The sequence below is a fragment of the Nipponia nippon genome, unplaced genomic scaffold (assembly GCF_047370975.1).
Source record: "Nipponia nippon isolate SJK-2023a ecotype South Korea unplaced genomic scaffold, ASM4737097v1 scaffold_1, whole genome shotgun sequence".
NCBI lineage: Eukaryota > Metazoa > Chordata > Aves > Pelecaniformes > Threskiornithidae > Nipponia > Nipponia nippon.
In genome coordinates this window covers 31,759,922-31,775,140 of record NW_028262290.1, presented here as the reverse complement: position 1 = coordinate 31,775,140, position 15,219 = coordinate 31,759,922, and the positions used below count along the sequence as shown (strand labels likewise).

Here is a 15,219-nt window from a genome sequence, read left to right as displayed (position 1 = left end):
TTCAAACACCAGGTGTCACTGCAGTATACTCCTGATGGCATACCAAGCTCCGTTAGGTTAAAGCTTTACTTTTAAGTGATGTCAAAGATCAGCGGAGAACAAAGATGCTCATATTTTCTATTCCCAAGTGTGTGCATGCAGCTACATGATTAGCCAGAATCTGGGCAAATTGTTCAATATTTCAACCAGCCACATTTATAGTTCTGCACGGTTGGCCTCAAACGTGAAGCTAGCCATTGTAATAGAACTATTTTATGGCTGATAGCAACTGTTCGGAATGAAGAATGAAAAAATATTAGTAGCTGTGATACAGTTCTCTTGATAATAACAATGCATGCATCTTTCAGAAGAACAGCCTGTATTGGGTAATATTCAACAAGTTACTTCATAAAAAATTTATATCAAATTACGTATTTTTCAGCTTCTTTGTCCATGAACAGATGTTCCCTAAAAAGCAATCTTCTTTTAAACTATCAGATCCTGAATGATTTTTCACATGAAATTTTCCTTATTTGACCTATAACCTTATAACTTGGAGTATTAAAAAATACTTACCCAGATTAAACATTAAAGAGCCATTACCTTGACAGTGAACAGGTACTATTTGTCTGCACCAGTCTGATTTTTTCAGCCTCCCAGATCAGCATAACTAATCCGTGGCTGCACTGTGAATTTTCCAGGAACCTGTTCATCAGTAACTACTTGGTATTAAATGGGTAAAGCTGCTCTTCTATTATCTGTAATTAAAGATAATGAGGGGGAAGGTGCAACTCATGGAGAATGCAAGTCCCAGCAGGCTAGGTACCATTTCAGCCTCATGCTCTAGTGTACAAAGAAGCCTCGCTCCAGTGGCATGCTTAAAAGATGACATTTTCTTGTGTTAGACTTACATGCAGAATCTGTTACATATTCAGCTGTGGTCCTGTCGTGGTTTAAGCCCAGCCACCAACTGAGCCCCACACAGCTGCTCGCTCACTTCCCCTCGGTAGGATGGGGGAGAGAGAATCGGAAGAGTGAAGGTGAGAAAACTCGTGGGTTGAGATAAGAACAGTTTAATAATTGAAATAAAATAGTAATAATAATAATAGTAATAATAATAATAAAAATAATAAAAGAATATACAAAGCAAGTGATGCACAATGCAATTACTCACCATCTGCCGACGCATGCCTAGCCAGCCCTCGAACAGCAGCCCCCTGGCCAGCTTTCCCCTAATTTATATACTGAGCATGACGTCATATGGTATGGAATAGCCCTTTGGCCAGTCTGGGTCAGCTGTCCTGGCTGTGCCCCCTCCCAGCTTCTTGTGCATCTCTGGCCTTCTCCGTTGATAGAGCACAAGAAGCTGAAAAGTCCTTGATTTAGTGTAAGCACTACTTAGCAACAACTAAAACATCAGTGTGTTATCAACATTATTCTCATCCTAAATCCAAAACACAGCACTATACCAGCTACTAAGAAGAAAATTAACTCTATCCCAGCCGAAACCAGGACAGGTCCTAAGTCAGCTGCCTCTGAAATGCTTCAGGATGTTCTCAAAGTATTCTACGCAAATTAGAGTCTTGCCATTGACAGAACAGTACAGCCCATGGCTGGGGAACATTGCCTAGAGAGCATCTTTAGCAAAGAAAAATGAATCGAATGCCATGGCAATTTCAGACGATACTCCATAAGGCTGGTAATTGCAGCCCTTTAAAAATGCTGAAAGCTGCACAACTTTCAAAGGCTCAAATCCAATATTCTTACCTGCATTAAAGAGCATAGTGCCACTATATTCATGGGAGTTTCTCCTTTAGTCTAGAGACAAAATTGGTGCTGTTGTGTGCATGCTTGAATCTTGACAGGATTGTGGCTTTGGGAGGAGTAAGGTGCTATATAACACAAAGAAGACTTAATAGTTCTTGTCAAGATAATGAAATCAGAACAAAATGCCTGGAATAAATAAAATCCTATCAAATAATGCGGATTTTAGGACCTGCAGGAGGAAGTGACACAAGGACTGAATAAAACGTTTCTTAAGAAAACAACAAAAAGAGGCACTGGTTAAAAAAACCCAACAAAACAAAAGACAAAGCTTATTTATTGTGTTTTATTCTGTCTGGCTATTGAATTTATATATAGATTTCAATCCACTGAATTTTGCCAGGATTTTTGAATTCAACTAATTTCATTGCAATTAACATGTTTCCCATTTGACATCATTTACATGGATTTCCAATAAATTCAAAAGTTATTTGCAAATATATTAACCAGAGAAAATGGCAGAGCCTCTCTTAAAAGCTTTCAGAGAATACAGTACAGAATCTTAAGATTTTTTTTCTGCATATAAACAAGTAAATATTAGGATACTACTGTACATAAATAAAACCTGTATCTTATATTATTGACCTATGTTCTTACTTTTAGATAACTGCCTCATTTGTTTAAGTAGCTTTTTTTTCCCCTGAAATATTTACATAAAACTTGTCTACATTTACAGTAAATAACCATAATTACCTACTGTGCTTTCAGCAGCCAAAAGCTGAATTGGCTAGAAACATCAGACGAAGATTCTTGGAATAATGGTATGACTAAATTACATCAACTTGTGTATACCACTACAAAATGTGGAGAAGAATTTCATGGCATTTATCAATTTACAAAATGCAACTTAGTGTTGGATCTGAACTGCTCTACCAGTAGGATAAGCCCTGAAATTACAGTCAAGCTACAATTTATGGAACATACGTTCTGCAAAACTACAGTATTTCAGTGTCTGCAGTGGTGTTAATAAAACTATATTGATTTCAAAAAGGTAGCAAGCCAAATAACCCATCATGTCGTAAACAAGCCTCAGCTAGTGCCATCCCAGAAGTCTGCATGCACTGACTCCAGGTTTATATGGCACAGTCATTTCTTTGAACTGCTGTCACTGCCTGCAGATCTGAACTACACAGTATATTTAACTGTATCCACTCTAAGATAGCCAGAGACAGTTCTAATCCTCTCTTTTTAGAAGATCATACTGGTTTGAGGATGTTTTGCAGTTCTGCGTCAGTGACCAGAGAATCGTATGGCTGTCCAGAAAACACAGTTTGTTGCTAGAACATTGTGTAAGAGAACATTGCTGGAAAACCATTCCAGTAATAAATATTTTTTCCATTATAAAACAATGGATAAAATAAATGAAAGTATCTGTAATTACAAATATTTATCCACTATGTTCTAAGTATGCAATGTTCCATATATAAAGCAATTTTATGCTGAAGCTCCTATAGCACCCAATTGAAAGTGACTCCTACTGAGGCATGATTTTAATAATAGCTACTAGAGATAATTATCCATATACCAGACTATTTTTTGTTGTTCCTATGGAAGTCATATCAATTCACTAGCATAAAAGAAAGAAAATATATTTCACTGAAAATACAAATAAAAATACCTAGCACCAAACCAAACTTCTTCTAAACTCTATCTTAGGGTCCAATCCTGCACCCTTGTCTCATGCAAATAATTCTATTTAAATAAAGTAATCCAGATTGTTGGGTTTTTTTTGCTAAAAACCATCTGTTTAAGTCCGGATCTGCACATGGTACTTACATTAGTGCATCTACATTTGTCCATTTTGGGTTTATGCTAGAACAAAAACATGTATTTAGAATTTATTTTAATTTCATTTCTGTTGATATGGAGGTCTGATAAAAGATCACCAAACTGCATCATGGTGGGGCAGAGAGGACTTGCCCCTGCCTCTTTGGGTACAGGGAATACTGAGAAGAATAAACAATTCCATCCATCTCCTGTGAGATTGTCGGCAACATGTCTCTTAACTGTAACCTCTTCTACTGTAAAAATCTTTCTAAGCAGGTAGTCTGTGACATGGCTGAAGTGCAAAGGAAACTTTGCTATTGTTCCTTTTATCTCTCTCTTCCTAGCTGCTGCAGTAGGCTATACCTGTCTTGCCCCGACAGTAAATGCTCTTTTCTGAGTTTGCAGGTGGGCTCTTAGCACAATTCCATCTAGAAAGACTAGTCAGACTGAGGAGAAGCAGCTCACATCCCCCTTTCTTAAGTTAAAGGGGTCAGGACTGTGAAGCAAAGGGCCATTCCTAAGCAGTCATCGCCACAGAGTAGAGATTTCCACCCTGCTGGAAATCATGAAGGTGGTACGTGTGGAAACTCAGGAGCCACCAGAGTGATCCAGATGCTCATTCAAGGACTTGTCTGTTGGTAGGATGTTCTGAGGAGACTGGTTACGTGACCACTCTCAAATAGCCTCAGAGATAAAGACCAAATTCCAGTATCCTCAGCCATGCGAGAAAGAACATTCTTGTGCTCTTAGGTGGTTTTTTACTAATACATTTAAACATTGTACCAGTTTACCTCTTACATACATCTTTCCATGTCAGTTGAGTGCTTGCAAGGTACAGAACTTCTTGCCTTGAAAGAAAGTGAAGACCTCCACAGAAGTCTGCAAGACAGGACGTGATGTCCCCAAAAAATCTGACTTTAGAGCACAAGTCCAGTCTCCTAAATCCCACAGGCACATTAAGAAGGTCCCATTCAGAAGTGTTACGTGATGCAGTTTCTGTGCCCTCGGGACAGTTGCCATATTTCATCAAGGACAAAAGAGATACTCAGATGGTGACGGCTGAACATGGCAGGGAGGAGCAATTCCATAAATAAGAGGGTAGTCCAAATCCAGCCTATGCTGAAAGTTAAAATTTGAGAGTCTCTTCACAGACATTAGGAAATCAAAACATCAGCACTGTATTTTTTTAAAAAAAGTAATAAGATTTGTAAGGTTTAAAAACCACTCTCCAATATTACAAGATATTGTAATTTTAACAAGAGTTGGTAACGTTGTCTTGTAGTGAACGGGAGGCATTCTGAAATCTCAAATGAAGCATTTTAAAGTCAAGCGATACTTACATACTTTGTAAATCACCTAAGAAGGCTGTTGCATTATCATAATCTATAAGAAATAACATAGCTCCCCTCTAAACTGAACAAAGAATCTTGTTTTATATTTTCTGTAACAAACATATGCTGGTTAAAATTAGACAACCAATTTGCAGAGACAGAAACCTTGTCAGACTGTGCTATTATAACAATAAATGAACATCACAAATGAAAGCCAATATTTAGGAATGTGTATGGCAAGAGATTACCACATACAGTAGACAAGTTGCTGTGCAGGAACAGTGAGCATCTTTACCTTTATAAAAACATCTTTATTTTTAGGCACTTCGCTATCATGTTTGTAGTGACTGTCCTTCTGGCCAGTTTGAAACTGAAGACCTCCAGAAACAAAAACTCACAGCTTGAAAAAACAGAACTGTAAGTTTTATGTTGTCTATAGACTGGGCACAGGCCAATGGGTATGTAAGAGAAAGATAACCCACGCATTTGCTATGGAAATCGGGGTGCCGGAGTTAGCTACGTGAGCAGGTCAGACCAAGCAGAGCATTAAATTGTTCTACTGATGCTGCTTAGAACATCTAAGCTGGATCATTCGGAGTTCGCTTAAATATATCTACATTGTGTAGACACTCTTGCTGACCTTTGGCTTATGTGTAAAGTAAGTTTTATCAGTTAATCAATGGGAACCTTGCATTACAAATAAGCTTTCATCTTTCTGTTGTCCATAAGAAAAGAACAGTGTCTAGTGTATGTGATACCCTAATGCACTCCTGAAAAATTACCACATAGGTGATTAATTTGTTTAATACTTTTGTTGTTTAATACTTTTTGTAAGCCTGGGATCTTTCATACTGATCCAACCAAAGGGGGTTCTCTCTCCTTGAAGAAAGGGAACCCTATGTTTTTATCTCTGTGATGTTTCATCCATAGCATTTATCTTTAGCATAATCCTCAACATATGTTGCTAGCTAGCAAGGGATATAAAAATACTTTTTTTTTTTTTTTGAGGCTGAGCTCTGCTCCGGCAACGTCTTCAGCCATGACCATCCCAAAAGAGATGCCACAAATCAACTTCAGCACCAGGGTATGAAATTGTATTGATAACAATTATGTTCCCTGCTCCCAGGAAGAGACTGGCCCTTGAAAGTCCTCAGGACACTACCACAGGAGCATCTGTCAGGCTGAGCATCTCTGCATTCTCTTGTTTTACAGTAGACTACACACACCAAGTTATTTGTGAGGCACATAACAGCCTTATTCAGGCATGTTCCAACCTAAATAAATAACATTCGTCTGAAATAACTGGTGATTTGCCTAAAAGCAAAAATCCCTCATTGGAGCGTGGCCCAAATTAAAACGTTTGTTGGAAAAACAGATTTCTTACAGTCATATTGCAAACAAATGTATATACACAACAGGAGATAGAAGAAAGTCCTTGAGCTGGGCTCTGTGATGTTTCCAATCCCACACTGCACAGATGAGAGTCATGTCTCTAACTGCTTTCAGGCCAAGGCACTTGGCCTGGATGGCTGCTTTGAAACACCTGTGGCCCAGCCTAGGCCTTATGTTACGCATGATGACTCCATTCTGACTGCGTGTGGGATGAACAAGAGACCGGGCAGCACTGTCAGCCTTTTGTAGTCAGAGTAACACAGTTAACACTAACTTCTGGGAAGCAGACAATACTAGAGAGAGCAGACTGTGTCACAACTTTACACATCAGCTTTCAGAAAGCACATTGAATCCATTTATCCAGCATCTTATAAAAGCACCATTGAAAGGCTAAAGAGAGAGCACCGCATATACAGAATTGTGATCAAGACAGCAGACAGGAGCTGTTCAGGGAGCTATGGAGACGCACGCAGCCCAGAAGAATCCCTGCAGGATGGATTCCCTGAAGGCACGATAGACGAGGGCTTAGAGAACAAGGCAGCTGGTCCTCTGCCAGTTGCTACTGTGGGGATGGTCCAGCTCTGGGTGACTCACGAATATGAATCCCCCCACCTACCCATCCCTCACCCTATGAATCCTGCTACACGTAAGCAAGCCTGCAGTTGATACTAATACAAAGACCGAAGCAACTAATTGTTCACAGTTGACATGGACAAAGACCACCACCTCCCTGAATGCTCACTGTTGAAAAACTTAGGTTCTTCAGAAGAAGACTGATAATTCTTATTGCAAAGCTTAGTCATCATAGCTACATTACTGGGCTTTTTAAAGGATGTTTGTGAGAGACTATTGCTATTGTAGGGCTAACTGAGGTCCAGTACATTTAACGTGTCTTTATAAAGCTGTTTCCAACTTAGACAAAGTGGGGGTTGTCTTTTTGTAGTTTTGTATTAAACAAACACAGTATGGAAAAGAGCATGGAAGTACTAGCTACTTAGTAAAAAAGGCACTATAACTGATCTAACGGTGGTAATTAGGTACCTGCCTGTGCTACAAATATCTGTAAAGAATCTGTTTCTCTCTGTGACTGAGAAAGTCTGCGCCATGGTAGGAAGGGGCAACTGGTTTAGGTACGGGGTGAGGACTGGTTTAGGTATGTGGTTAGAACTCCCACAGGAGACAGAAATTCATGGAAGAGACATCCAAACTGCATTTCCTATTTCTACCAATTCCCAGAAGGAACTCAGAAAAGATTTTACTAGTGTAAAAGTAACACTTTACTAGTGTAAAACTACACTTTACACTAGTGTAGTTACACACATTACAGCTTGTCTTGGCCTTACTCTGGCAATTTGATGTGAGATCTTATTGTATAGTTGTGCCAAAAACTGGAGGCAAAGAAACAGACTGTGAAGCTTCCCCAGAAAAGATCACCAGGTAACGAATACTTCAATTTGGATGTTGCCATTTTATTTAGGGATATGGTGAAAGAGAAAAAATAGCAATGAAGTGACAAGTAGAAGAGACTCCCTTTTCTTTACAGTCAGATTAATCTATTTGGGGATTACTGTTGGAAAAATCTTTCCATCCAATATATTAGTGAAAAGGAAGCATTGGCAACAGCCGTAAAGGAACAGATCTTACTTCTGGGAAGAGGGAACTAAAACAGAAGCTTGATTCTTTGTCAAGAGATGTAATTATTTACTTAAGAACCTTGGACTGAATTCTAAAACATTTTTCTTTAGCATTAGACTATATAATGAAGATTGTAGGGGAGTTATGGACTCCCCTGTGCATCCTTGTTCAGGAGGGCAATTCCTATTTGCAGCTGCGGCAGTCCAGTGTGAGGGGGTCTCAACAGCTGAGGGCAGACGGATGCTGAAAAGGTTGTGACCAGCTTGAGAATCATTTGAAGGGGAAGGAATGTGCCAGCACCACAGGACTGCAGACTCAGTACCAGCTCCCAGTGCAAGGCTGTGTGAGGCAGGTTAGAAATAGAAACAAAAGAAAAAAAGAGAGGGGGAGGGATTTCACTGTGGAAAAGGGAAGTCTGGGGGTCTCAAAGAGCAGCTGTCAGAACGGGGGAAAGGAAGGAAGGAGCTGAGTGTTGCATCCCTTCCTCCAAAACAACAGTCTTGAATCTACTCTGAAAGACTGCAAAAAGCAACCGGGCAGCCCTCCTCCTTCCTTTGACTTGCTCATCTTGATGGGGGCACTTCTACAGCGATTCTTGGTTTTCTTTTGCACATTAAAATTTTATAATTGAGAGTTCGGTGTTATTTTTCGCTATCATTAACTGGCATTATCTTTTGTCGTTAAACTGTCTTGAAATTGCATCTGGTGAACCTGACCAACCTCATGTTGCTACTGTTTCCCCAAAAGTGGTCATCCATGTAATGAGGAAGACAATCCTTAAGGATTGTAGATGGGATTGTAGATGCCATCTTGAGATGTATTTGGGAATTTCAGGAGTTGGGATATGCCTGCCACTAAGTTGCAGGAGTCAGACTGAGGACTACATATATAAACCCGTACCCCTGAGCAAGGAACAGACAGCAAACACATAGATAAAGACTTCAGAAATTCTCCAGACTTAGCACAAAAGATCTTCTGAAACATGGTGCATCTTATCTTTGGCCTTAAACAGTATGAAGTAGAAGGAGAGAACGGTCAAAGGCAAACTTCATGAATTCACATTCAAGGGAACAGAAACAGAAACTTTTTTTGAGGGACAAACTCCAGAAAGGAAGACTGAAGTCAGCTTTAAAAAGCACTGAAGTAAAGTGGAAGCAAAGGGTTTGCTACAGCTATGGAAGCATGACAGCATGGTCAAGAACCCAATGGATGTAGACTGATCTGAACTGCTTTTCCTTGAAAGAAGAGAGTCATAGATCAAATGTGCTTCACTGATGCACGAGGTCAGGATCCACAAAGTCTGAATCACCCTGCGGGCAGAGTTTGACCGCACACTTGCACTGCTCCTCAGAGCCATACTACTTACAGGCAAAGCCCATAAATTAGTATACTTCTTTCCGTTATTAAGTAATTTCTAATAAATGCGTGTAGCCAGATCTGTGTTTGCGCTGTATAGTACCAAGTAATGTTGAGCACTGGACAGTGATCTGGGAAAGACTCAATCCAAGATACCAAAACCCAGTACCAACTGAACTGAAACTAAACCCATTCTAGGCTACTATGGAATAAGCCAGCCTCCGTTTATGTACTGTTTATTTTGAGTTGAAAATAAACTACTCTTCAAGCACATGCCAAATATTACATATGTGAATGCCTGTTCTCTGCTGTTAGACTATTCTTGTGCTATTATGCTATTCATTGTACTACTCTTGAAGAAAACAAAAGTATCAACCCACTACCTACTTATTTCATCTAAGCACTGTACTTTGTTTTTTAATAGTAACAGAATAACTTGGTATCTTTGAAAGATGGTGGCTTTCAAACTGCTTGTCAGAGCCCCAAGAAGTTCTTGGTTGCCCTCCTGCTCCTTTTAGCAGAGGAACAAGGAGGAACAGTGGCTATCCCAGACTAAATCCCATTCTCTCTCTGCCTCTTTTTTGCCCTTTGGCAGTGTTGTTTTACACAGACTCCGTTATTTTGAGCTTAAAAACAGCAAGGTATGTTCCACATCCCTGCTCAAGAAGACCAAAAAAATCCCAAAGTTAACTTACATACTTCTAAAATAGGAAAAAAAATTACAGGAAAGCCAAACAAAGCCCAGTCAAAGAATGGGATCCCTCCTGTTACATAAAACAGAAAGTTAATCTACAAAAACTTTGAGGATGAAAAATATGTTGTAAAAATAAAAAGTATCCACTCAACACAGTACATAAATTTTGCTATATAATAAACTAGACAAACATATTAAAATATTTTAAGTCTTAAAAAAGGGCAAAATTCTTCAAAAGATGACTCAACACTACTAAGGTTAGACTAAACGTAATGCCAATGCATCCATTTGCACAACTTTTTGCAACATGACAATTGCCTGATGTGTGTATGTGTAGGTATATGTGTGCACGCGAAGGGAATGGAGCAAGAACGTTAAGGGTGTCACTTGCCATTTTAAAGCAGTATTTCACCAATAATCAAACAAAAAACCTACAAATACCAGTACATATCTCAAATATTGCAAGTCACATTCTACAGCCCTTGACATTAAAAAAGAAGAAAAAGCCAACACAATTAATTCAAGTACATTTGGAGTAGGTCCCTTGTGAAATGAAGTACTGTTGTCTGCACTTTAGTTGCAATGAACGTGGACAGAGCTCCCCAAAAGACACAGAAGTCAGCACACCTTCCCCAGCCCTGCAACGTAAGTCTGAGTTGAGGTATGATGATCCATGATTTGCTCAAAAAAGTGGATGCTTGAACTTGAATGCAAAATGATGCTTGAAAAACACTTTGCAGCAAATGACATAAAATAATCTTTTAAAACGAAAAGCTAGCTTTGTGTAAAGGCAGTCTTTTTGGTATGTAATCCTATTGGGACGTCAAGCCCGGCAGTCCTTCCCAAATTCTGGTCATCACGGAGCTAACAACAAAGAAGCCTTTACGTTGTCCTGGTCGTCATTCCGACCTGACGTACCCTTTCCCGTGAGCCTCCATCCACCACCCGGAATAACCTAGCGGGTATCACACCCCAGCTGAAATGTATGCTGCTTCTTCACAACTTTTGTTCTCTACTTAGCTTTGTTCCTCAAAAGGAGAAGCACTTCCCTCTCCACGTTTCACATGTTCCTTTGAAAATACCAGCGGATCAGATAAATGCTGAAATCTGCCTGCCGGAGTAGTTAAAGTCTGGTGAAATCCCTGTGGTGCTGCAAGTCCCCTATGCTCTCATAGTCATTCTCTCCCGAAAGAGCAGTGTGGTTTGTGTTAGGCACAGACAAGGTCCTGTCTTCTTCTTGGCTCACTGACTGGATAGCTTCATAGTCAGGCTCCAGCTCCCCGTTTGGTCTGTCCGCTGACTGAGGCACAGTGGTAATATTTAGGGTGTTTTCAAAGTCCTTCACACTTGCATAGAGGCCACTGCAAATAGATGGGGACCTCTGAGATGCCATTTCTTGAATACAGGTGTATGGAGAATCCAGTGCCTTGATGGCCTGTCCCGGCTTACTCACCGACGAGTACATGGCTGAGATCTAGGAAAAGGAGACACCTGCTGAGTACTTAAGCACAGCATAAAGCTTGTGTGCTGGTTTGTACCCCTTCCACCACAAGGATGTCGGTTACTTGAGAAAAGACAAGATCTAATAAAAACATATCCTTCCTTACAAAAAAAAGGATTTCTTACAAATCCTTTCCTTTCTGGCATGCATTTATAAATTGATTTTCTTTCAAAAAAGAATGTTTTATGAAATACTTTCTAAAAGAAGTTTATAAGTGTAGAAATTCTTTGAACATAAATCCCCTGTGGGCAACTTAGACCCGGGACAAAAGGGAATGGCTTTGTGAGTAGGGGCTCTTGCAAGTTTTGCTATGGTCCTGGAGTCAGCTTGGGCTCAATGGGGAGACAGGCGTCAAAGGGATGATCAGGTTTAGCTGCTGTAATGTAGGAGAAGGATGCTGTCTGATCCTTGGGGGTTTTAAAATTATTATTATTTTAATGGCAGCAGCTACTTTTCTGCTTTTAGAGACACCCCAATAGGAGAGTAGTTATTTGTTGAGTTTATAGGCAGGACCAAGGAGGCACCAAGTCATGTGAAGAGAACATTAAAAATCAGGAGATAAATTACCCGCACCAGAAAATAGCAAATAGTCAGTGCCGATCTTTATATGCAAGGTCTGTTCTGTTGACTAAACTCTCCCTACAAAGAGAAGCTGCATCTCAGACACTGCGTATCAGAACTTAAGACTAGAGACTCAATCCTCTCAGCTACTATAAACACAAGAGAGGGAGCCGGTATCTCACTCCTAGCTCTAAAAACCCCCTCTGCAGAGGTGGTATGCTTAAACAAGCGCACGAAGGTGGCCCTTAATGAAGAGGTGGAAGAGAAGCCCACGTCCACACATGTCCCTCCGCTCAGGGCTCGCCGGGGCTGGCGCCAAGCGCAGGGAGCCACGCTTGACTCCCTCTCCCAGGCCAAGTGGATACTACCCCTTGCACAGGGCAGACGGCTGAAATTCCCTGCACTGCTTCTCTGGTACCTAATATCGCAATTGCAACATAGCTCTTCTCTTACATTTAAAGTCTTTCCCAAGCATGCAAGGCCACTCTGGATTTGTATCAATCCAATTAAAATAATAGATCGGCATGAAAATGTCCATTACCATTAAGCAACACTGACTGATGCAGATAAACCGGATTGCTTCTGTTAATTCTCTATTTTTTTGAATTTTTTTTTTTATAATGAGAGACATTCAATTGCAGATGACAATACTTCTTACTTTTTACTGATTTCAGCCAACCAAACAAAAAACGGCTTTTCTGCTCATCCATACTTCAGCCCTTTCCAGCATTCAATTACATGAACCCAGTTCAAGGATCAATTTATTCATTAATGTCTGGGAGCGCTTCTCCCAGCAGAAAGCATGAGCTCACTCAGCTCATTGCCAAGTTTGTGTTTACTTTTATGTCCGGAGAACATATTTATAAATTGCATGGGTATATTGGACATGATCACAAGCAACCTTATCTCTGTTTAACTTTTCTGTCTTTGTTTCAGTCTCCTCAATTTATTTGACTAACAGACATTTTAAAGAACAGTTTATGTTCCAGTGCTTTTATTGTGCTTCTGTTATTTCCCAGAGCCCCAAACACTTTGCGTGGGTAAGGTGGAGCATGTTTCAGAAGGCTGCTGCTGATTATTCTTGTATGCTCGTCATCCAAATCAAGAAGCTGCCCTAATGATCACCTAATTGTGGCCTCCCGTTATTTTCTGACTCCATTTTTTAACCTATTGGCCTGATATAGCCGTATGCTAGAATATTTCTGATTTTAGGAATGTGGCAGTACAAACTGTGCAGAGAAATTTCGGCTTTCATTTTCTCTTCAGACAAATTTCACCTTTCTTAAATCCTGCTTAATCATGCAGAGCTTATGCTAATTTCTGCCTGAAGAAGGTCTCCAGTTAGTTATTGAATTTTGTGCAAGAAACCTACTTCATCTTCTGTAAGAGATGGATCTTCCTCCCGAGACTTGTAAGACATCGAACTAAGCCTCTGTAAAAAAGGAAGAAAGAAAGGAAAAAAAAGGCTCATTACCAGTCAACAGGGTGAAACCTATAGTAAAACCCTCCCATTACAATCAATACATTGTATTTTATGGTCATTTGCTCACTAGTTCCATTTTACAGAGCTAATATCCCTAATATCCAGAGTACATCCCTGGAGATAACAGCCCTGAGGTTAGTAGAGCTTTTTAATGTATCTGCTCTTGTCCTGACCTGAAAAGGGTAAAAATAATGTAATGGTTAAAACAAACTCTGCTCCACTGTATCCCTGCCTTTAGACTTCTAATGAAGCAAGAAAGACTCTGCAAAGGCTTTTGAAGAATTGCAAGTCAGCTGTTGTCACACTCCAGTTGACCTTCCACGTGATTTTCAGATCTGCTTTTAGATGACAAAAGAACAATACTCAACTGGCACCTTCCTGACGACTCTTACCCTTCACTCAGTGGATTCTGGAAGTGCCGCAAGGGAGGTGCCATGTCCTACCTCCCCCGAAATGCAGCAGCTGTGCAGATGTGCACAGCAGCATGGCCTCACAACCGCTCAGACCGCAAACATGGACAAGACCTGCTGCAACCCACCCCGAGACGGGCAGCTCAACCCTCAAAGCATCCGGCTGGATCCAGTTCACACAGCAGTCACTAAAGGTACTAAGTTTGGTATCAAGTCTAACTTCAAGCACGTAAAGCATCCTGTGGAAATTAGGTCACGAAACATTGGGGGAAAAGCATTTTGTTCTTATGAAAAATGTCTGAGGACCTTTATGGCAACGAAGACCCTGGCTACCTCACAGCAGCCGTCTGATTCCTCCCTGCTGGCTCTGCTGGGCTCCCTCTCCACAGTGGTTCAGAGGGAGCCTTCCAGCCCTGTTTGTAACGGGCTGTGTTTTGGAGTTTCACGCAAATTATCCACCTAAAATACTTCAGACCTCCTCTAGCACAGACCAAGGTGGAGAAGTAAAGCTATTTTTAGCACAGTCAATCAAATACTGCTTCCAGACACATATTATACACACAAGACTTTTTTTTTTTCCGCAGAGACTCATTACAACAGATTCTTTCCTATTTCCATGTTTCTTGGTGTTTTTACTTCTGGTAAATACGAAGCTTCAAACCCCTGGAGCATTTCTGATGAAGACCCTGACCCAAAGCACGCTGAAGTCTGCCTGCTGCTCCCCGGGGGGCTTCCCTCACACCTAACAACTCCCTTGCTTCTTTCCCACTGCCTGGAGAATGTGCTCTTTAACGGGTGGCTTATTTACTCACCAAAAAAATAAAAAAAAAAAAAAAAGAAAAAGAGAAAAAGGAGAAGTTCAAACATATTTTGGCCCTTTATTAGATCCGTTTCACTTACAGCAGCTCAGTTTAGTCCTTCTTATTTGCAGGGTATTTTTTGTGTTGAGGAGTAAGTTACTAATTTCATCCTCACACATTAAAACAAATGTGCTTGCAAAATTCTTCAGTGAAGTTATTTTCTCTCATCAGTGTCTATAAGCACCATGTGTCAGGACCCCTTCTACAGTTTCCCACTCAAGTATTAACAAATACCCCAGGGTGTTGGCAATCCTGTTCTTGTTTCCCTGCGACCTAGTGTTCTTTCTTCTAAATGTGAAACCTGTGACACGTCAATTTTGAAGGATACTGTCATCTTGGAAACTGAAAAAAAAAACTTGCTCCTAAACATTTTGTACTTAGCAATATTATAAATTACGCTTGAAACCTCAACATCAGCAACACAAA

The 15,219-nt window shown here is 40.3% G+C and overlaps 1 protein-coding gene across 8 annotated transcripts in view; it reads right to left on the bottom strand.

Moving 5' to 3' along the window:
• Positions 1-2,062: 2,062 nt before the first annotated feature.
• Positions 2,063-15,219, bottom strand: part of PAG1 (phosphoprotein membrane anchor with glycosphingolipid microdomains 1) — a 115,524-nt gene continuing 102,367 nt past the window's right edge. For all 8 annotated transcript variants that reach the window (XM_087750910.1, XM_087750955.1, XM_087750903.1 and 5 more), the window contains 2 exons: positions 13,413-13,472; positions 2,063-11,452 (listed from right to left, as the gene is read on the bottom strand). In XM_087750910.1, the coding sequence (XP_087607036.1) occupies positions 11,102-11,452; positions 13,413-13,472 (411 nt within the window). In that variant the 3' untranslated portion in view covers positions 2,063-11,101. The remainder of the gene's footprint in view (positions 11,453-13,412; positions 13,473-15,219) is intronic.